Source organism: Ahaetulla prasina, chromosome 1, assembly GCF_028640845.1.
Source record: "Ahaetulla prasina isolate Xishuangbanna chromosome 1, ASM2864084v1, whole genome shotgun sequence".
Taxonomy (NCBI): Eukaryota; Metazoa; Chordata; class Lepidosauria; order Squamata; family Colubridae; genus Ahaetulla; species Ahaetulla prasina.
In genome coordinates, this window is record NC_080539.1 from 253,619,190 (window position 1) to 253,640,645 (window position 21,456).

The following is a 21,456-nucleotide window of genomic DNA, read 5'->3' on the forward strand; positions in this document are numbered from 1 at the left end:
TTAACCCTTCCAGAGTTGGTAAGTGCCTTCATATCGGTTGTTATGGACAGTTAAGTCTAAGACAGAGAGAGAGAGAGAGTTCACTGTGTTCCCTTCTGGCCTCTGCTAGAAGGCCAGAGCACAACACATCTCTCTCCCCACCCTGCCTTACGCAGCACTTGTAGGAGAAACCAGGAATGTCCCAAGTGTTAATGCCAAAGATGCCCAAAGCTATTACCGCTGATGGGGGCCTCCTGTACTGCCAGACCTCCACACTATTGACTATTCCTTGCATTAGCCAAGTCCCAGCAGCACACAATGGCTCTTTAAATACAATTAGTGCTGTTGCTAATGGAAGGCAGTAGAGTTAAGACCCTTGGCCCAAGGCAGAGGAAGATGCAGCTGCTACACAACTGACTCCAGGGAAATCACTGGCTCGGGTCAAGAGAGGTGGCGGTAGGGGACATCTTTCCCCGCATTTGCTGCTGCAGAAATCCTTGGCTACTTTTTTTTTTCTTTCCCCTCCTTGCAGCTCTCCTGACTGAAAGATACTTGCTCTGGTCTGGCTGTCACCTTGGATTATATTACAACAAACCCCGTCTATAGTCACTTTATTTTTTTATTAATTCAGTTAGCCATGATGAAACAGAAAAGCAAAGCGAACTTTTAAAAAACAGAAAGGGAAAGATGGAATACCAACTGAGCTTGACTCTGGAGACCGTATAGTGTCCCAGCTTCCAGCTGTATGCCATTCAGCTTGCCATCTGAAAGGATACAGTGCGCCTGCAACAACATGGAGGCAGAACACAAGAGATTACTGGCTTTCTCGATTCTCTTTAGGTGGCATCCTTTCTCTCCAAAAGCAGTAATTGGCTCTGACTAATTACTGTGGTACTGGAAAGGGAACAAGCTGAGGAGGCCAGTGAAACAAGAAAAGTATCCCTATGCCTTGCCAGATCTTCAGCGTATTGGCCTGGATGAAAATGTCCAGTCAGTCTCCCCTTGACAGTATAGCTACCATGCCATCTGCAGGAGGGCTAGGGGAACCAGTGTGATGGCTTGAATATTCCTGGCTAATCAGAGCCAGAGGCAGAGTCTGCTGAACTAGGTGGCGTGCTGGCTATCTCTTCCTCATCAGAGTCCTGGAAGAGAACAAGCGCAGTTAGGAATATGGAAGACAAATTGGATTAGAGACATGTTTTACAGGTTCTAAATTAGAAGAATCATATCCGGAAAGGAAAGCTAGCATTTCCTGCCCTCATCCTGTTTTAATGCTCTTGCATTGGGGTTGGCAAATGGTGACAGATGTTGACAACTGGGAAGATGATGTTTGGACAATCATCTCATCCGGTCTGGTGGTGTGCAGGCAGGTGAAGTAGTGATGTATTCCACACATGCTTTCAGCCCAGGGAAGTCCAGGCACAGGGCCACTCCACACACCAAGTTGCAAGAGACTAGCTTTAAAGATTCAAATGGTCTGAAGTCAAAAAAACCCAAGTAAATAAATATTCACTGCTAAATGCAAACTTAATGTATTGTCTCAGATCAACAAAGCTATCAGGATTAATTCTGAGCGTAACAATCTACAACTTTTAAAAAGATGATGTTGTAGGGTTTTCTGTAGCAAGCCTAAGCATTAAAAAAGAACCTGGATAAAACTGAACAGTGCCTTTTTCCATTTTTATTTTTTTTAGTTTACAGCCAACATCAAGCAATATCACTTAAGACTGATATACTACTCCACAGTGCTTTACAGCCCTTTCTAAGCGGTTTAGAGTCAGCCTATTGCCCCCAACAATCTGGGTCCTCATTTTACCCACCTTGGAAGGATGGAAGGCTGAGTCAACCTTGAGCCTGGTGAGAATTGAATTGCTGGCAGTCAGAAGAATTAGCCTGCAATACAGCATTCCAACCACTGTGCCACCATAGCTCAGCACCGACCTCCACTATATTTTAAAACTCACCTCCTTCTTGTCTTCGCCTGAGGAACTTTCATCACTGGACACAAATTCTTTACTCTTGAAGCTCTCGCTTAACAGTTTAGGAGGAGTCTTGCTAGCAGATTTTACAGGTGTCGCTACCTTCTTCTCTGTTCTGCCTTTTCCCGGTTTATCTGGCTTTTTCTTTTTGGCTTTTTCTCTGTACACGGAAAAACACAGACCAGTTTCTGCAATAGCAGAGTCCTTTTGGTTTAGGACAGATGGGGTCAGGGGAAAAAAAAAACTCTTGTCTAACTGCTCACCTCTTAGAACTGTCCACTTTGCCTCCCTCACTGTAGTCCTTCATGGCCTTCTCATAATCCCGCTTGGCCTCTTCTGCTTTGCGCTCCCATTCCTACAAGCCAAACAGTCAGTTCTACACATCTTGTTTAAACTGCATAATCCCCATTCATACATATTGTACATGTTAATGCATAGAATATTCCCACTAACTCCTGAGTGTACCCTATCCAAATGTCACGGAAACAGAAAGTTACATTTCAAAATCCCAACTTCTTTAAATCAATAGTGTTTTCCCCTTAGGCTGGTTTGCTAAGGTTTTGAAGGTCAGTTTTAGACTCAAAAGCCCGTAAGAGATTTACTATTCCTGTGGGAACGCCTAATGATCAGGATAGGATTACTCTGCCCTAGAAAGTAAAGATATGCAAAATGTTCCAAGGCGAAAGATTCCAATCCTGGAACAGACTATAGTCTGATCTTACCAGAAATGGACTATCACGAATCAAACACTCAAATGTATCTGGGGAGGTAGGCAAAGTGCATTAGGAAGTTGAAGCATTTTGATCTTGAAATGATTGTTTACCTCTAGTGAATAGCAGAACAGCGCAAAAGTAGCAGCCCTGCTAAATCCAGCACAGACTCCCATTGGGGTTCAGGAAGCTATTTCCCCAAATCCCCAGCAATACCAATGTAGATCATTCGTTTATTTGATTTAAATCATGCCTTATACTCAGGAAAGTGACACAGTACTTCCCTCTCCAATTTCTCCCCTAATCAACCTTGACATAGTTTGAAACGAGGGGGCAGCTGGCCTAAAGTCATCCAATGAGCTTCTGCTCAGAAAGTAGACTGGAACTGGGTCTCCCCACCCGAGCCTAAGACTTTCAGTATATAGACTCCCCAGATTCGTAGACACAAGTCTTTGCCTCTCTTACTGGCTGCTAATGGGAATTGAGTTTAGTGTACTTTGTATGCAAGGCATATCCTCTCCCACTATGTTTAAAGTCCCCATCAGTTGTACAATTTCAGAAGTGTCTATCATGCCTCATAACTCCCTAGTCTTTGGTTCTATTTTTAAAAACTCAAGCATTCAATTTTAGGAATTATATATCTTTCATCTTAAGTGGTACCCAAAATGCCATATAAAATTTAGTATTCCTGTGGGAATGCCTGATGATAAGAATCGGATTACTGTGCGCAAGAAAGTTAATAATTTGGGATTTATTATAACACACTTTTTCAGAAAAAATAAAAACCCCACTCATTGTCATCCCCCAAAAATGGGATTCCGGTCAGCACCATCTCTTGACTCACCTCTTTCTTCTCTTTTGACATTCCTTTCCACAATTCCCCAGCTTTCTTAGACACGTCAGTGACACTCATGCCAGGACAATCTGATCTGATCTTGTCACGATTAGCATTGAGCCAGAGCATATACGCAGATAAAGGTCTCTTTGGGGCATTGGGGTCTTTCCCTTTTTTACCCTAGGAGGGGGTACAAGAGAAGAGAATCAGGTTGTTGTTTTTTTGTGTGTAATTTGCTTAGGCTTTTTTTAATTTGGAGAGGGATTTTGGAATATATAAGTTGGGAGACCTTTTAATTAGGGTGAGCATGAAGGCAGGAGAGACTTATTTTTGTGTGAGGTTCTTTTTACTATTTGAATTGGGACTTTTGAAATAATTAAGTGATGGGTGACCTTTCGATTAAGGTGAGGATTAAGATAGGAGATTTTTGTTTTTAACTTTTCCAATTGCTTTTTTTTTCTTATCTTATCTTTTTTTTATGTGAAATGGGATTTTGGAATAAATAAGTGATGGGTGATCTTTTAATTAAGGTGAGATTTAAGTCAGGAGAGAATTTAACCTTGTTTTTATTTCATTTTTTGGCTATAGGTCTTCGATAAATATTAGAGATAATTGAGTTGTATTTTGTTTATTGAAGGGGGGGCAACAAAAGGGACAAAAAATGTGTTAATTTGATTTGACTAAATATTTTCCAGGATAAAGGGATGGAACAAAGGTTTTAAAAGAAAAGGGCTATTATAAATTTGAAGAGGGGGGAAATATTGGATAAACGATACAATGAGACGGTGAAATTTGAAATACGTTAAAGTAGGTACCCGACTGATATCTTGTTCAACAAAGATTTGTATGTTTTGTTTTTAAAAAATAATAAAAAACTTGTTTTCAAAAAAAAAAAGAGAGAGAAGAGAATCAGGAGAAAAGCACAAATACATAAGAAAGAAAAGCCTTCTCCCCGGTCTATACTACAGATATCGTAAAAGATGTTTCCCTTCTGAACTGCGTGACATTTTAGGTCCTCTCCTTTCAAATAAATGGATAGCCAACTTGTTTGATTGTACTCCAGCAGCCCTTTGCTATGAGAATTTGCTCATGGTCAAAACCCTCCTTGAGCTCTCTCCATCACTGAAGGGAGAAAGCCTCTCTACAACCATGGGAGGGCAAACATTACTGAAACACTGAACATGCTGGCAATTTTCAGTACCTATCATGGATGGTCTCAAGAGAGGCTCCATTGGCAAAACGATTGTCAGTGAAAGCCATCAATCACAAAACATCCATTTAGAAATATTACTTATAAATCAACATAAACAATATTTATATTTGTTTATGCTATATAAACAGCATTTGTAAGGAACCCCAAACTGTTTTTAGCAATTTAATTCATGCTCTAGGGCAGGGGTGTCAAACTGGATTTCTTTGAGGGCTGTAGTTCTCCTCCACAGGCTGGCAGGGGTGAGACGGGATGGACACCTCCTGCAGCACCTTGCTGGCCAAAGCTGGGCATGCGGGGAGCCGCGCGTCCCGTCCCCCCCGGCGCCCCATGTTGGCTGCCAGAGGCATTGCGGGCTGGTCCTTTGCTATTTCCAGGTCAGCCTCGCAGGCCAGATTTAAGCACCCTGTGGGCTGGATCCGGCCTACAGTCTTAAGTTTGACACCCCTGGTCTAGGGCACGAGTGTCAAACTTGATCACGTCACAGGCCAGATTGTAACATATTGTGACATTTTTTGCCTTTGCAGAGCCAGGGCAGGTGTAGCCTGCGTGTGATGTATCTGGCCCAAGGGCCGCCAATTTGACAGGCCTGCTCTAGTCTAGGGGATCTTGCACTGAATAGGCAGTTGCCCTAGGTGACCTTGATGATCAGTTCTGATTCTGTAATCCTGAAGTCTTTCTCGGACAGAATCCACTTCTTTGTCTTCTAAAATTTTGGTTATGATACTGAAGCCTCAAGAGAATCTATTTCAAAGATTAATTTCCTCATTAAAAAAAGTAAGGCCTATACTAAATTCATTTTTACATTAATTCAGATATAATTTGCGAAACTGATTTTGATTTGAGAGTTTTGCTTCATTTACTTAGTCTTGCTGATAGTGTCCATTCTCTGTAGACACAGAGGGGCATTACTCAATTAAGTCATACGTGAAAGTTCTCTAACCACCAAAACCTCCAAATTAAGATGGAGGTCAGCTACTCTGAATAAGATTGAGTCTCCAGTGATTTCCGAGCAACAGAAGAGAGTACTCAGCAGGATACAAGATTGGTTCTAATTATACTGAATGCAATCATTATCTTGTCGGACAGACACCGTTAAGCATGTTAAGTTGAGCTCAGTTTTCACCTCAGACTGTTTCTTGCGGGGCTTCCGTTCTTTAACGATTTTGGCTTTTTTGGCAGGCTTCTTCTTCTCATCACTATCCCCTTCATTACTAGAAGAACTAGCAGAGGCATTGCTATCAAACCTGTCTCAAGAAAAAGTCAAGAGGGGTGGGTCAAAAATGATTAGCAAAATAAGTGTGCATGTCTACAGTTATATTCACATGGTTGAAAAATTTCCTTTTTCTAATAAAAATCTCAGTTCTAATCTACAATTCCTGATACTTCACACCACAAGATCATTATGCCAAAAACAAATCTTACAAAGAATGCTATACAATCAGTCTTGAAGAAATCAGTTATTAGAAGTTTTTTAAGAGTTTACATTTCTATAAACTATTTCTTACACATACATACATAGTAGCAAATGACACATGGCCATTTACAGAATTTTTTTTTATAAAGTACAAACAGGTTCCATTATATGAAAGAATCATCAGGAAAAATGATTTTTAGACTGAGTCTTCTATTTCTGCAAGTATGTTTTTCTTTTCAGAAACCCATCAAAAAAGCTTCCTAAATAAATAAGCAAAACCACTCATAAATATTCCATTCAGGCAGATTCTCTTTCCTGACATCATTTCCTTCAATAAATTATCCAACAGCTTCAAGGAAAGTATCTGTATTTCTGATGCTCATGATTTTCCTGAAGATGTAATTTTTTCTATATCATATGTCTCTGTTGTAAATGCTATTTATCTTCCATAGATTACCTCTAACATTCTTGCTTCACTGCAAGATTAATTTACAATTACACAGTCAGTTGCCTTAAAATTGCAGTTGGCTAAGGGGATTCATTAAATAAATTTATTAAATAAACTCCAACTTCAGTCTTACCTAATTCCTACAATCCTTATGGTATTCTACAGTCAAACTTAACTCACTTTTATTTATATTTTTGCAGTCATTCTTAGCACAGATATTTCATATTTTTGACTTGGAACTATTTTAATCTTGAGGATTTTCCTGTTTCTGCATTCTTAGGTTATCTCAATCATTTTCTAAGACACAAGTAGGCAATTTAGACTACTTTAAACTACAATTTTCCAAAGGCCCAGACTTCAGGATTAACATTCAGAGGTTATGAAGATAATTTTTGGAGGCAACAGGTTGCATATTTTGGTTCTAACCTGGTCATAGTGACCTCATGTTCATTTCTAAGAAAAGCAGCACCAGCCCTTCTAAAAGTAGTTATTTTGTAAGATTTGTAGCTTGCCTTTTATTCAAGAACTCAAAATATGACATGAATCTAACGTCACTAGGTAATACTATTGTTAAACAATACTAAAGTGTACCACAATTTCATTCATATACCACAGACATTTAAACAAGAGCATCTAACCAAATAGGTATCTTTTTTTTTTTAACTTACTCTTCTGCCACATCTTCCTCCTCCTCTACTGGATTAAATGACTCATCTGAAAAAAAACAAAAAAAACAAAACAAAACTCTTATTTCTAATCCAAAGAGATTAACAGGAAATGCGAGGCATTTGCACCTCTGTAGAAGAAGAGACAAAAAGATCCCAACTGCAAGTGAAAGCAATTTGGAGAAATCAGGCCAGCCACTGAAAGAAAGCTCACCTGTCTCCTCTCCGGAGTCCTCACTGCTGTCATTTGCATGTTCCTCACGAATCTTGCCCTCCTCTTTCATCCGCTCCAAGTAGGCATCATGGGAGTCTTCATCAGAACCGTCATATTCATCATAGGTCACATTCTTCATGCCCTAGTAACACACACAATGGGCTCCATGGATATGGGCGCAAGGGTTTCACTTGCCACAAGCAGATAAAAATTCTTCAATCATCTTGACACCTAAAGCATGCAGAGATTCTACACCTGTAGCTGTCCCTCCGCCCCGCCCCGCCCCTCCATGCTCCTAGGCACACAAACTGCAGAGAGAAAATTTCTGGTACCACAAATTCCGCAGATGCCTCAACAACCAATTACATGCTGCTTCCCAGAAATCTGCTAAAACACACTCTCCCTCCCCAGGGAAAGGGAGGAATCATGCTGGTGACTTTTAACAATGGATTAGGTAGAAGCCACTCCTGGAGCAAAGCAGGCTACTGCCCCATCCCTGTGGTTCATGCAAGGTTATACTATGGTGATTAGAAATGTTCACCACAGCCATGCAGAGGAGACCTGAACCAAGAGGAGGAAGAGGAGGGGATAATCGCACAGACCTTTTTCTTCTACAAGGAGAGAACAGAAATTGAGAAGGAAGAAAGCTCTGGAGAGAAAGAGAAACCCCCATCCCACCCCAAGCAGATCAGGAACAGGACTAGACAGCAATTGCCTTTCCTTGTTCTCTCTAGCCCACCCCCCGAAACAAGTACCTCCTTAAGTCCCCGATTCTTGATGTTCAGTTTCTTCGCATTCACAAAGTCAAAGAGTTTGCCATATTCTTCTCTGTGGGGAATAGAAATCACAGGTATGAATTTAGGATCTAGCATAGGACCAATGTTCACCTGCTTATGGCAGAAACTGATCAAACAGGAGCAGTACATTTTTTGTTGTTGTTTCTACTGCAGGGAACTGAGGGCAGGGAGAGAAGGGTGGTAGTGGTGGCGGAGGAGGAGGAAAAGGATCAAGGAAGATGAAGATCAAATGAAAAAAAAAAACTCATTTGAAATCATGGGTCGCAGTAGCAGACAAGCAATACAAACAGAATTTTTGAATCACAAAGGGTCTGCTAGCATCCTCTGAAATGGGAGACAGCCTATACATTACAAAGCAGCAACCGAGATGGGTGGTATCCCCCAACAGCTATGCTGGATTTGTATTCACTTACCTCTCTATGCTGCTGAAAGTATACTGTGTCCCTTGTTTGGTTTCTATCTCAAAATCAAAGGAACGTGTTGTTGTGGTCCCACGAGCAAAGTTGACAAAAGCAATCTCATCAAAGCGGATGTGAACAGGTGGCTTGTGCACATAGATGAAGCCACGTTCCAAAGGATACAAGAGGCCCGAACTAGCCTTGTAGGAACACGTGATGCACTGGGCTCCAGAATGTCTAGCAAAGGAAAAGAAACATCAATATAAATTTCATTGAGCCAGATGAAGGCATTTATTAAAAAATACCGAGAAAAGCTTATCAAACTGGGGAGCCCAAGCATCCTCAGTTTACAACCATTTGGCTTAATCTTAGTACAGTAATTAAGAGGAAAAAGTACTTAGTACAACAGGTAGACCTTGATTTACAAAGTTCATTTAGTGACCATTTAAAGTTACAACAGCACTGAAAAAGGTGACTTATGACCATTTTTGACACTTACAATCATTGCAGCATCCCCACAGTCACATGATCAAAACCCAGATGCTTGGTAACCGAATCATATTTATGACGGTTGCACGTGATCCCCTTTTATGACCTTCTGACAAGCAGTCAATGGGGAAACCAGATTCACTTAACAACCGTGTTACTAACTTAAGAACTGCAGTGGCTCGCTTAACAACCGTGGCAAGAAAGGTTATAAAATGGGGCAAAATTCACTTAACAAATGCTCTGCTTAGCAACTGAAATTTTGGACTCAATTGTGGTCGTATGTCGAGGACTACCTGTAGAGAGTCAATGTAATTATTACTGTGTTATTCATTATACCTATCACTCAGGTCTTAATGCCTTTCTTTGTCACTCCCCTTCCGAACACAGCAAGCTGATAATTCACAGTTCATCTGTTCCTACAATCTACATTCCTTACCCCTGAAAGTTGCCTGGTACAGTTATCTTGCGGTTCACAAGGGCTTTCATGACGCGGCTGACCATCTCATACAGAGACCCAGACATATTTTTGGTGAGCCGTCCTTCAAAGCGCTTCTCGACTTCATCCCTAAGCAGAGAGAATACAAATCAAGATAGAGACAGACTCCCTGTGCAATATTAGGACATCAGGTGAGCCTGGGAGTTGAGAGCAGTAACAGAGAACAGATGGGAGACATGCCCCTGTTCTAAAACAGTGGACTCTGCTGCTACCACATAAATGAAATTATTTTATATAAATGGTCCATTTTCACAATTATCTTACACATGAACAAATGCAAGACCAAATACAAAGACTTTCAGGTTGCTTAACTATGGTTTAAACAATCTGTGAATCCAGCCATTGTGACTTACTTAACAAACCAAGGCCAAAGCAACCATGGCTTCCTGCGATGTATGAATCTTAACCATGTAAGGGTACTTACTCATTCATGTTGAGGGTCAAGGAGATATCCTCATCCTTTGAGAACAGTAGAATAAGGAAGTGATAGCGAGTTTGGCCTTGCTTTATAGGAGGGTCTAAGCTGATCTGGAAAGAACAGAGACGCCAGTAACTATACGTATGAATGCCAGACCAAAAAAAGCCATTTTGCTGTGGGTCAAGTGCGTTAAACATGTGGCAAGGACAGTTCCCTAAGAAGATTGGCCTTATCTCCCAGTATGATAAAAAGAGAACATAGAAACTGAGGAAAAAGATGCCTCTTTCCAATCCTACTACTACTACTGAAAATAGGTAAGTTCCTTCTATTTTATAATAACCAAGAAGATGGACATCCCCCTAGTAAGTAAGTAAGTTTATTACAGCTATAGGCCAGAACAAATAAAAAAACACTCAGTAAATATACAATTAAAAATTCAAGAATAAAATAATACATATCAAATAAAATCTATGATAAAAACCAGTTATCTGTTATGTAATTTAAAATTAAAATACTACTGACATCAATTGTGTCTAGTACCATTCCTAAGATTAAAATACATGATCTCAACCAATAGGGTCCCTTCCTAATTTACATGCATGTAGAACCGTCAGGTATGTGAGTAAATGTATTTTTCCCATAACTGTTATATATATCTCCAAAAAGTTGGTGTCAGTTGACATCTATAATTGGCTAACCAATTTTTTTCTTGTGGACATTGCAGCGACACAAAATTTTGCCACTGCACGTGCAGTAGCCGGATTTGAGTCTTGAAGGAGAAAGTCTACATAAAAGCCATCTGTCCTCCCTGGCAATCTCGCTAGTAAGGGGAGAATATATATTGACCTACATACTCTATATAACTCACAGTACAAGACATGTGATATATCTTCGACTTCTCCCTTACCACATATACATACCCGTTCTGCTATTGGTGTTTTCTTATACCTACCCTGGAGAAGTGCTGAGGGGAGAATATTAAATCTGGCTCTGAAGAATGCTATTCTTTGTTTTGGGGAGATTAGATCATTCAGATATCCTGCTGATTCCCACACACCCTGTTTGATTTTGTTCCTACTATGGAGAGACAACCTGTTTAATTCTTCTTGGAACTCCATGTCCCTCATTCAATTACCACTTGTTTTGCTTTGTCAAAGCCTAGGAACATTAAGAATATTGGTGAGAGCCCGTAAGAGCCCAGTTTGTGATCTATCGCCTGTTTCCAGGGGGAGGGGAAGTTGTCTATCAGCACTAGTGGGGACAGTCCCTCTGGAAAGAAATGAATCTTTAGCCAATAGATGATCATCATCTTCCAGGCTCTTACCTGAATTTGGGGCATACCTGTCTCAATTCTTAAATAGGCATTTGGAGTTCCTTTGGGTGCAGCTAAGATGGATCGCAGGAATTTGGTTTGTATATTTCTAGCAAGTTTCTCTTTACAAGGATTCCTGCCTATGCCCCATAAAGAATCTGCGCCAATGTTTTGGCCTCAAAAGGTTTTAAGCAGCAGGTACTAATTGACCTCCACCTATATAAAAGAAGTGTTTAATAGCATTTGAGGACCTATTGGCTGCTTGCAATGTCTGCTCCAGGTGTGCCTTCCATGTCCCTTGCGAGGGACATCCCCCTGGAATAATTAGAAACTGTAAAATCTAGGAGAAAGAGGCTATTTCTGAATTCTTCCTTTCACCGTGAATAAGTTTACTTTTGGGTTTAAATTAGATATACAGAATTTAAGCAGCTAATTTCGCTCACAAAAACACCAAAGGTTTTTGAAGGAAACCTATTCTGAGAAGCAAACACAGCAATTACTTCTCGCAAGAAGTATTTTGACAATGATTCCAAAATTCCTCACCACAAAAAACATCTGACGCTGATCTTTATGGGGAAGCAAGAAGAGTCGCAGAACAGTAGTATATGGGATTTTGTAATCAAACGTTTTGCCATGGAGGTGCAGGAAGGTAGGATAGATACGGATATCATAGCGTCCACGAGGAGTCAAGCACTGCAGTTCTCGGAAGATACAGATAGCATCTCCAGTCGCCTGGATGACATCTGCCTTTGATAACACATTCTGGGCAAAGGCCTGCAACAGCAAGGAAAGTTTCATGAGCAAGTGTTTCTTCCTCCACCCTGCCACCTCAACTTCAAGTTCAACCTACCTCCACGGGATCCACACCATCCTCCTGAGTGGGTGGCACATAGAAGCGGACCTCCATTAGGGACACCTCAGCATCGTCATTCTGATGGAACTCCAGAGTCACCTCATTCTTGCCAGTAGTGCACTGGGAGACGTTGCTGAGCGGGATTTCAAAAACTGGTTGCTCCCCAATATCAAAAGAAAGAAGTTGCCCTTGCAAAAAAACAAACAAAAAATGTTTACCCCCACCAAAGTACCGTATTTTTTTGGAGTAGAAGACACACCTTTTTCCCTCAAAAAAGAGGGTGAAAATCTCGGTGCATCTTATACTCCGAATGTAGCCCCACCCAGCTTCTCAAACTGGATGTATAAGATGCACCGAGGTTTCAGAAGCTGAAAGAAGCTTCAGAAAAAAAGCCCCAAACAGAGTTTCAGAAAAGAAGCTCCCAAACAGAGCTTCAGAGGCTTTTTTTTTCTAAAGTTCTGTTTTGGAGGCTTTCAGAGGCAGAAAAACATTTTTTCTGAAACAGAGTTTCAGAGGCAGAAAAAAAAAGCAAAAAAAAAAAAAAAAAAAAGCAAGGCACAGAGCTCACAACCAAGGAACCTGTTGCTAAAATTCACCTCTGGGAACAGCTGATTGGGGGTATTCCGGGAGGCCAATCCACCTGCCAATCAGCCTTTTTCTTATTTTCCTCCCCAAAAACTAAGGTGCGTTTTATACTCCAGTGTGTCTTATACTCCAAAAAATACGGTACATTACCTTCTTTCTCACAGCCTGTTAAACCATAATGTGCTAACTGCAAAATGCTTGGTGATCTGCATACTAAGGTTTATATTGAAGGGTTGGGCAACCTTTTAACTACTGGGAACCACATTTAACATGGAACAGCAAGGCTACATCAAGCAGGAAAATGATATAAAGTGTATAGGACATTATCTGGACTGAAATAGTCAGTATTCTTCTACAGTAGGGGTGTCAAACTCAAGGCCTGCAGGCCAGATCCAGCCTGCGGGTTGCTTAGATCTGGCAGGAGCCGTCCTGGAAACAGCGAAGGACCAGCCCACGGTGCCTTTGCCAGTGAAAACCGAGTTCGAAAGGGCTGCGCCTGCCCCCCAAGCTCCATTTTCAGCTGCGGATGGCCTCCTGCAACCCTCTGCCAACAAAAACGGACCAGATGAGGGACATGCATTTTTGCTGGCAGAGCACTCAGGCCACCACAGGTACCCCCTCAACAAGTGATGTTGAGCTGGCCATGCCCACCCAGCCCACCGAGGTCAAACATAACTCTGACGTGGCTCTCAATAAAATCAAGTTTGACACCCCTGTCCTACGTTTTTCTTGGAGGGAGAAAAGGAGAATGGTAATTTTGCTTTTTGAAAGACTATTTTACACCATAATTTGCCTCAAAAACAATGTCTCCAGTAGTTAGCATCGAGGATCAGAAATTTGGGGCAGCTGTTGCAAAAAAAAAAGACTGAAAATCAACTGTCCTGGTCTACAGGTTTTAGCATAATATAAAAACTTAGCCAATTGTTGCTTGTTTAATAAGTGATGATTACAATAGATGTTACTTAGTCCTATATGTAAGTTCAACTACCGTACTACCTCACAGCCAACAACCAATTCACACACCCCGATAACTACAACAAACCCATTTATCATTTTCAATTAGCTATGTCTCCTTGAATTGTTTCCAATTACCAATTTCCATGGAGGTATAGGGTAAAACTCACCTCCAAATTTGACTGTCCCCCAGTTCCAGCCCTTTACACATAGATCTTTCTCAGCAAGATCTAAATGAAAGTGTGTTTTGAAGAAATCTGAAAGTTTGTCGAACTCCTAAGAATAAAAACAGTCAATGTACACACCAGCAAGCTAAAGTCATGTACAACAGTAATTTGAAGCTAGTCCCTTTGTTTACACTACAGAAATTTACATTATACCCGAGATACGAAATCATGCTTACGGTACAAGCCCTAAATTATAATATTAAGAAACGTTATGTGGGTGTTGAGCCATTAAAAAAAAAGAATTAAAAATCTGTGTATTTTATCACTAACACTTCCTACACAAATGCAAATGTATTTTTAAAAACCCAACAAAAACAAAATTACACTTGCTTTGATTTAAACTGGACTATTGGCAATTTGCATGGATATAACTATGAAATTTCCCTGGCTTGATAGAAAAGCGGTTTGCCATTCTTTCTGTCTGGGTATTTAAAAAAATATTTTCATTGAATGAATCCAAAAGACAGACAGACAGACAGACATACAAACAAATAAATAGTTTTAGAATGTCTAGGTTGTCTCCCACACCCAATTACAAAATGGGGCCAACTCTATTTAGCTAGTCAAGATTAGCTAGGTGCTGTCACCAGCCGATGCAAGTATCTCCAGTTAAATAGGAAAAAAGCATTGCTGCTACAAGTGCCATTCATATTACAAACAGAATTATAAGATCCAAGGTTGAAAAAAACACTGATGTAATCAGATTTAGATATCCAACTGAAAAATCTCTTGCTGCAGTGAACATTCCAATAGTTTTTAAAATAACGTATCTTCAGCTGCCTATCTGATTAAAGCTGAGCATTCTTCTCTAATGCATCATGTTCAAAAACAAACCTGCATTAAAAGAGTCTTACCGTCTCTCTGAACCCATCATACTTGTAGACGTGGCCACTTTTAGTAAGCAGCTTGAGGCCGTGGCCCAATGCTACTCGTCTCCAGACACCCTCTGCCAAATCTGAGGCCTGGATGTTGTCAACTTTCCCAGTTTTGCTGTTCTTAAAAATCACCCCTTGACGGTTTAGCCGCAAACGGCCATCATTCTAGTGCAGAACAGAAAATGTCAGTAAGAAAACAATAGTTGAATAGCAGCTGAAAGCAAAGGATGGTACCTAACATCCTTTTACACAAAGGAAAACCAAATTTCTATTTATAGGAGGAATAGACTAGTTTCTCATCTAAATTAAAAAATATGCCCTAAGTAACTTCATTCTTTCAAGAGTCTCTAAGATCCTCTTTAAAATTTGGAATCATTGGCAGCAAGGGTACATCCATATAGATAAGCAATTGAAGGACTATGCACACATAATACAAAAACCTAATTCTCTGGAGAAGTTCATAATGCTAAGAAAGGTGAAAAGAGGGAAGAGGAGAACCAATAGCAAGGTGGATGGATTCAATTACAATGGGGATGAGTTCACTACTGAAAGACCTGAACTCAATTCAATACCACATAATTTACCAATCAATCAAGTTACAGAAATTTCTTCTAACATTGTGCCCAAATAATGAAGATGATTTTTTTATATATAGGTATTCCTTGACTTAGAACCATTCATTTAGTGACCATTCGAAATTACAACATTGAAAAAAGTGACTTATGACTATTTTTCACAAGACTGTTGCAATATTCCCCGTGGTCACATAATCAAAATTCAGATACTTGGCAATAGGCTCATATTTATGATGGTTGTAGTGTCCTGGGGTCATATGATCTCCCTTCTGATAAGCAAAATCAGTGGGGAATCCAGATTCACTTAACAACCATGTTACTAACTTAAAACAGCACTGATTCACTTAACAACTGTGGCAAGAAAGGTCATAAAAAGAGAGAAAAATCATTTACAACTATCTCACTTAGCAACAGAAATTTGAAGTTCAAACGTGGTCGTAAATTGAGACTACCTGTATGCTAGATCCCACCTAGATTGGCCATGAAGAATTCAATACCACTGACACCGAGGCTACAGACAGTGGCTTTCTTGTCAGTTAAAAAATGTAAATGTTTTTGCAGAACAAAAGAAATGTTCTTCCAGACCTAATACAGCATACCATTGTTCAAAAAAGAAATACAGCAATAAAATATGACAATTGTTCTTGTTTGGTATCCAGAACACTTTCATTATGTCTATACTACTATTTGAAGATTTTTTCCCCAAGATATTATACACATCAATAGTATGTTTATTCAATTAGAACTACCTTCCATGCACCATACAATTTAAAATTGTAACTATAAAGCCACGTACCCTGTTTTTCCCAAAATAAGACATCCCCTGATAATAAGCCCAATTGAGCTTTTGAGCGCATGGCAATAAGGCCAAGCGCTTATTTCAGGGTTCAAAAAAATATAAGACAGGGTCTTATCTTCGGGGAAACACGGTAGGTAGCCTTCCTTTCATGTACATGAAAAAATAATAGTTTTTAAACAAATGATTCAGTGAAATGGAGAACATATATTATCAATGACAAGTGTCACAAATGTATTAGAACTAAAAACCAACATTAACATCTTAGGAAGAGAGAACTATTCCTAGAAATCAAGCCAATACCAAAAGAGTAGCACTGTGACACAGAATACAGGTAGTCCTCATAAGTACAGACTTATGACCACAACTGAGCCCAAAATGTCTGTTGCTAAGTGAGACGTTTAAGTGAGTTTTGCTCCATTTTACAACCTTTCTTGCCACAATTGTTAGGTGAGTCACTGCAGTTGTTAATTTAGTAACATGGTTGGTAAGTGAAACTGGCTTCCCCGCTGACTTTCGTTGTCAGAAGATCGCAAAAGGTGATCCTGGAACATTGCAACCATCATAAATACGAGTCAAGCTGCCAAGCATCTGAATTTTGATTATGTGACCACCAGGATGTTGCAACAGTCACTTTACCATGTTACTAACTGAAAACTGCAGTGATTCACTTAACAACTGTGGCAAGAAGACATAAAATGGGGCAAAATCCCCATTGTATGTGTGGAAAATGGTCAAAAGTCACTTTTTTCAGTGCTGTTGTAACTTCAAATGGTCTCTAAATGAACCGTTGTAAGTCGAGGGCTACCTGTACTATAACACAAATCATTCAGGATTTTTTAGAAGTTTGGGCTATTTATTTTCAAATTAAGCTAAGCTAAATTAAACTGGTTTCCTATGCCTTTTTACAGTGATAGTATCGATATACCCAGCTAGACACTAAATGGCACTAGCTACTAGCTATAATTAAAAAGACGTTAAGATAAATGTGATTACCATCAGCAATTTCCAGATAAATTTTAGTAATTAAGCTACTGTAGCATCATGGATTTCACGACGCCTAAATCAGAATTCTTGAGAGGCAAGGTCTGTTCTCTTACATAAAATGATACGTTATCTACAAGCCTAATCTTTATCCAGACATATAAATGTGTCTCTTTTAACCCAGTTTTCCATGCCCCAACTCCAAATCATCAAGATCTATCTATTCAGAAATGTTTACCAAATCACTTACCATAGATCCCTTCACTTCTTGGTATATTTCATTGAACTCCAATGTATCTGCCATGTTGACAGCTCCCTGCCCACTATGGCAGGGGCTGGTCTGAGATCCCTAAAGTATCCCGTATGGAAGGTGCTTTGCCAGGAATCCCACAGGACATCAAGCAGAAATCTAAGTGACTGGCATATTCTACCCTGAGCGAAGCAAAGGAAGCCCCGAGAAACCAAAAACACCGGATCTCTTCTTTTTTCCCCCAGAAATCTGGAAAGTAGATAGAATACACACAAGCATTTACTTCCAAAAGAAAAACAAGTTTGCCTCTACCTTCGCAAACCGGGCACTCTCTTCGTGTCCAACCCGCTCTTAATAACAGCATCTCAGTGCAGTTTCAAATAACAAATAAACAACAGTAACCGAGTTGGAAGGGGTCTTGGAGGTCATCCAGACCAACCCCCTGCTCACGCACGAGACCTATATACTAGGGATTTCGAACCGCCGAACTTTCTAATCGACAAGCTCAGCGTCTTAGCCACTGAGCCACCGTGGGATCTTTTTACTAAAGTTTTCCCAGTGGCAGCCCAAATTGACCGGCCTCCCGAGGCAATCCTTACCGCCCCTGGCAAAGTTCAGAAGCGAATTCAGGAAAACTTTATCTGGAGCTACGTGCAGCCCTTTTGCCCCACTTGGGAATGGCAGTCGCCCCCCCCCCAACCCACCGCCAGCCCCATAACAGAATGGACGGGCGCCAGTTAGGAGAGGCGGCTGTCAAGAGATCGCTGCTCTACACAGCCGGCGAGCGCAAGAGACGAAGGTAACAAAGCCCGCCTCCACCACCGCAACACCGGCCATCGGTGGCCCACCCGTGTTACAGCCTCCGCGACTCCCGGCCCCAAAGCCCCGCATCGCTCACCTTCCCCTCGCCCAGTTTCCCGCCTGCGCAACACGAGACCCAAAGCAACCCCTTCAGTTGCCACCGGAAACCAACCTCACTTCCGCCTTCCGAAGCTAACAGACCGACCGTCGCTGCTGTGAGGCTTCGGGCGGGCATTTCTTCCTGCAGCGCTAAGCTTCCGATGGAAAAGGACGGCTGTTCTACGCCACGTTTCTCTATGAAGGCGGAACGGTGCCACTCTAGCCCTTCACGTCTCTATGGCCAAAAAAAAAAAAGCCGCCGGAGCGCGGTCGGGTTTTGATTTAAAAGCGGCCGAAACGCAGGGGGTGGGATTTAGGGTGGGGGGGGGGACGTTAAACCTTTGCTTTCCTACGATCTGAGGGGCTGGTGGTGAGAAGCGTCGCGATTTTCTAGAGGCACCGAGGAAAGGGTACCTTGCCTTTAGGGCAAAGACCTCAGCCTCCCGTCCTAGGCTCAGAACCATTCTTCGATGAAAGCATTTTCCAGCTTTCTCTGGCTTGGAAAGTTGGATAGGTGATTTGCCCGGAGGCTGTGGGCTACTGAAACAAAATTTTGCCTAAAGAAAGTTAACAGGCAAATAAGTAATGTTGCAAAAATGAATGTGTAAGCCATCAAGCCCTTTAGAAAAGGAATAAGAAATAGCTGAAGAAATTAAAAAGTTTAATAAAATAAAGCAGAGAATAGAATAGGGTAGAGTAGAATAGAATAGAATAGAATAGAATAGAATAGAATAGAATAGAATAGAATAGAATAGAACTTTATTGTCATTTTAAATGTACACTAATCTGCATACATTAAAAATAAAATTTTGCTGCATTCAGCTCTCAAAGGAGACTACTTCAGCTTCAATTTCAACAATACACGAGCACACAATAGATTTAAGCTTAATGTTAACCGCTCCAATCTTGATTGCAGAAAATATGACTTCAGTAACAGAGTTGTTAATGCTTGGAATACACTACCTGACTCTGTGGTCTCTTCCCAAAATTCCCAAAGTTTCAACCAAAAACTATCTACCATTGACCTCACCCCATTCCTAAGAGGTGTAAGGGATGTGCATAAGAGCACCAACATGCCTACCGTTCCTGTCCTATTGTTTCCTTTCGTTATATCCAATTAATATAGTTATCACATACTCATACTCATTTATATATGCTTATATATTGTATAATTATTTCATGCTTATGCTTATATATACTGTGTGACATAAATAAATAAATAAATAAATAAATAAATAAATAAATAAATAAATAAATAAAATAAAGATAACCATTATGCACATACCCAGATACACATATATGGCACAGAGTAACATCACTGTCTAGTTCAAATGTATACATAAGGGGGGGGGGTGAGGAGAATCCTATGAGTTTACAAGACAGATGGCATTAGGAACAAAGCTGTTAAAGAATCTAGTAGCTCTGCTATATACTTCAAAACCTCCCAGAGGAAAGCAACAGAAACAGACCATGAAATGGGTGTGTTGGGGTCTCTAACAATGCTTCGAGCTCCAAGCACGTAGCAATATCCTGAATAATGAGAAATTAGTTTCCTATAATCTTCTCAGTTGTCCTTACCACTCTGTATGGACCTTCTATCTGAGGCTCTGCTACATCAAACCAAACAGTGATGCAGTCTGTTAAAACGCTCTCAATCGTGCCTCTAAAAAGTGGCCAGGACAGAAGGAGAAAGACATGCTGTCCTCATCCAATGCAAAGATAATGTATGAAGAGACCAAGTCAGATTGTTATCTGCACCCACAGATACTTAATTCTCCACAGCTGCAGCCTTGATACAAAGTGGAGTATGATTATGCCGGCTCTTTCTAAAATCTTTCTAAGATCTCCTTTGTTTTTTCATTCAAAACCAGGTTGTTTTTAATTGCACCAGTCCACCAAAGCCTTCACCTTCTCCCTATAAGAATCCTCATTGTCATCCTGGATAAGACCCACCACTGCCATGTCTTCCTCATACTTCACAATTTGATTCATAGCAGACTTGGGACAGCAGTCTTGGGTCATCAAGGTGAACAGTAGCAGACTCAAGACACAGCCCTCTGGGGAACCCTTACTCAAGGAGATGGAGTTGGAGACTTCTTCCAACTCGCACAATCTGGGACCTATTAATAAAGAATAGCAATAGCACTTAGACTTATACACCGCTTCATAGTGCTTTTACAGTCCTCTCTAAGCAGTTTACAGAGTCAGCATATTTCCCCCAACAATCATTTCATTTTAAATTCTTCATTTTAAATTCTTTTAATTGTATATATTCTGTGTTTTTATTCTGGCTGTACACCGCCCTGAGTCCTTCGGGAGAAGGGCGGTATAGAAATTTAATAAATAAAATAAATAAATAAATAAATAAATAAATAAATAAATAAATAAATAAATAAATCTGCATCCTCATTTTACCCACCTTGGAAGGATGGAAGGCTGAGTCAACGTTGAGCCGGTGAGATCTGAACTGCAGCTAGCAGTCAGCTGAAGTAGCCTGCAGTATTGCACTCTCACCACTATGCCACCTTGGCTCATATCAAATATCTGTATCCAGTATCAGAAATCAAGTATCCAGTTACATAAAGAAATATTAAAACAAATAGTTTGTTCACCAAATGCTGAGGAAATATTGTGTTAAAAGCTGAACTGAAATTAACAAACAGCATTCGCACATCAATAGAATAGAGGTAGATATAGTTTGTATCAACATGTTTTGCTGTAGCTTTTCATTACAAATCGGCATGCTGACATCACACCAATACATCACTACTCGCTACAATGCTTGCTTTGTCTTTTAATGTCTTGTTTCTCATTTTCAGTATTTTACTAACTCCACCCATCTATAACTTCCTTGTCAATTTTCCACTTCTTCTTGCCCACCCTTCCCTTTATGTTTATATATTTTTCTGTCAGTTCTGAATCAGTTTCTTTGTATGGCTAGATTATTTTAAAATATTTCTTCCATACTGGTTTCTCACTTTCTCATTCAGTTCATATTCATTCATCAACTATTCCTTCATTCATTCTTGACCCATTCTTCATAAGAACCCCATTGTACTACATTCAATTTTTCTTTTTTTTCCTGATGTG

At 40.3% G+C, this 21,456-nt stretch overlaps 1 protein-coding gene across 2 annotated transcripts; it reads right to left on the reverse strand.

Annotated features, from left to right (window-relative positions):
• Nucleotides 1-580: 580 nt before the first annotated feature.
• SSRP1 (structure specific recognition protein 1) lies at nt 581-18,550 on the reverse strand. Of its 2 annotated transcripts, none has more exons than XM_058196544.1 (17): nt 18,440-18,550; nt 17,467-17,715; nt 14,841-15,026; nt 13,930-14,035; nt 12,218-12,408; nt 11,911-12,141; nt 10,062-10,165; nt 9,578-9,706; nt 8,668-8,889; nt 8,213-8,285; nt 7,458-7,599; nt 7,247-7,292; nt 5,840-5,960; nt 3,513-3,683; nt 2,222-2,313; nt 1,944-2,118; nt 581-1,121 (listed from the first exon to the last, which is right to left on the reverse strand). In XM_058196544.1, the coding sequence occupies exons 2-17, from the start codon at nt 17,518-17,520 to the stop codon at nt 1,053-1,055; spliced, it is 2,112 nt and encodes a 703-aa protein (XP_058052527.1). In that variant the 5' UTR covers nt 17,521-17,715; nt 18,440-18,550; the 3' UTR covers nt 581-1,052. The 2 variants fall into 2 exon arrangements, with proteins under 2 accessions (XP_058052527.1, XP_058052518.1); XM_058196535.1 differs by lacking the exon at nt 18,440-18,550 and adding an exon at nt 18,365-18,439.
• Between the last annotated feature and the right edge of the window lie 2,906 nt (nt 18,551-21,456).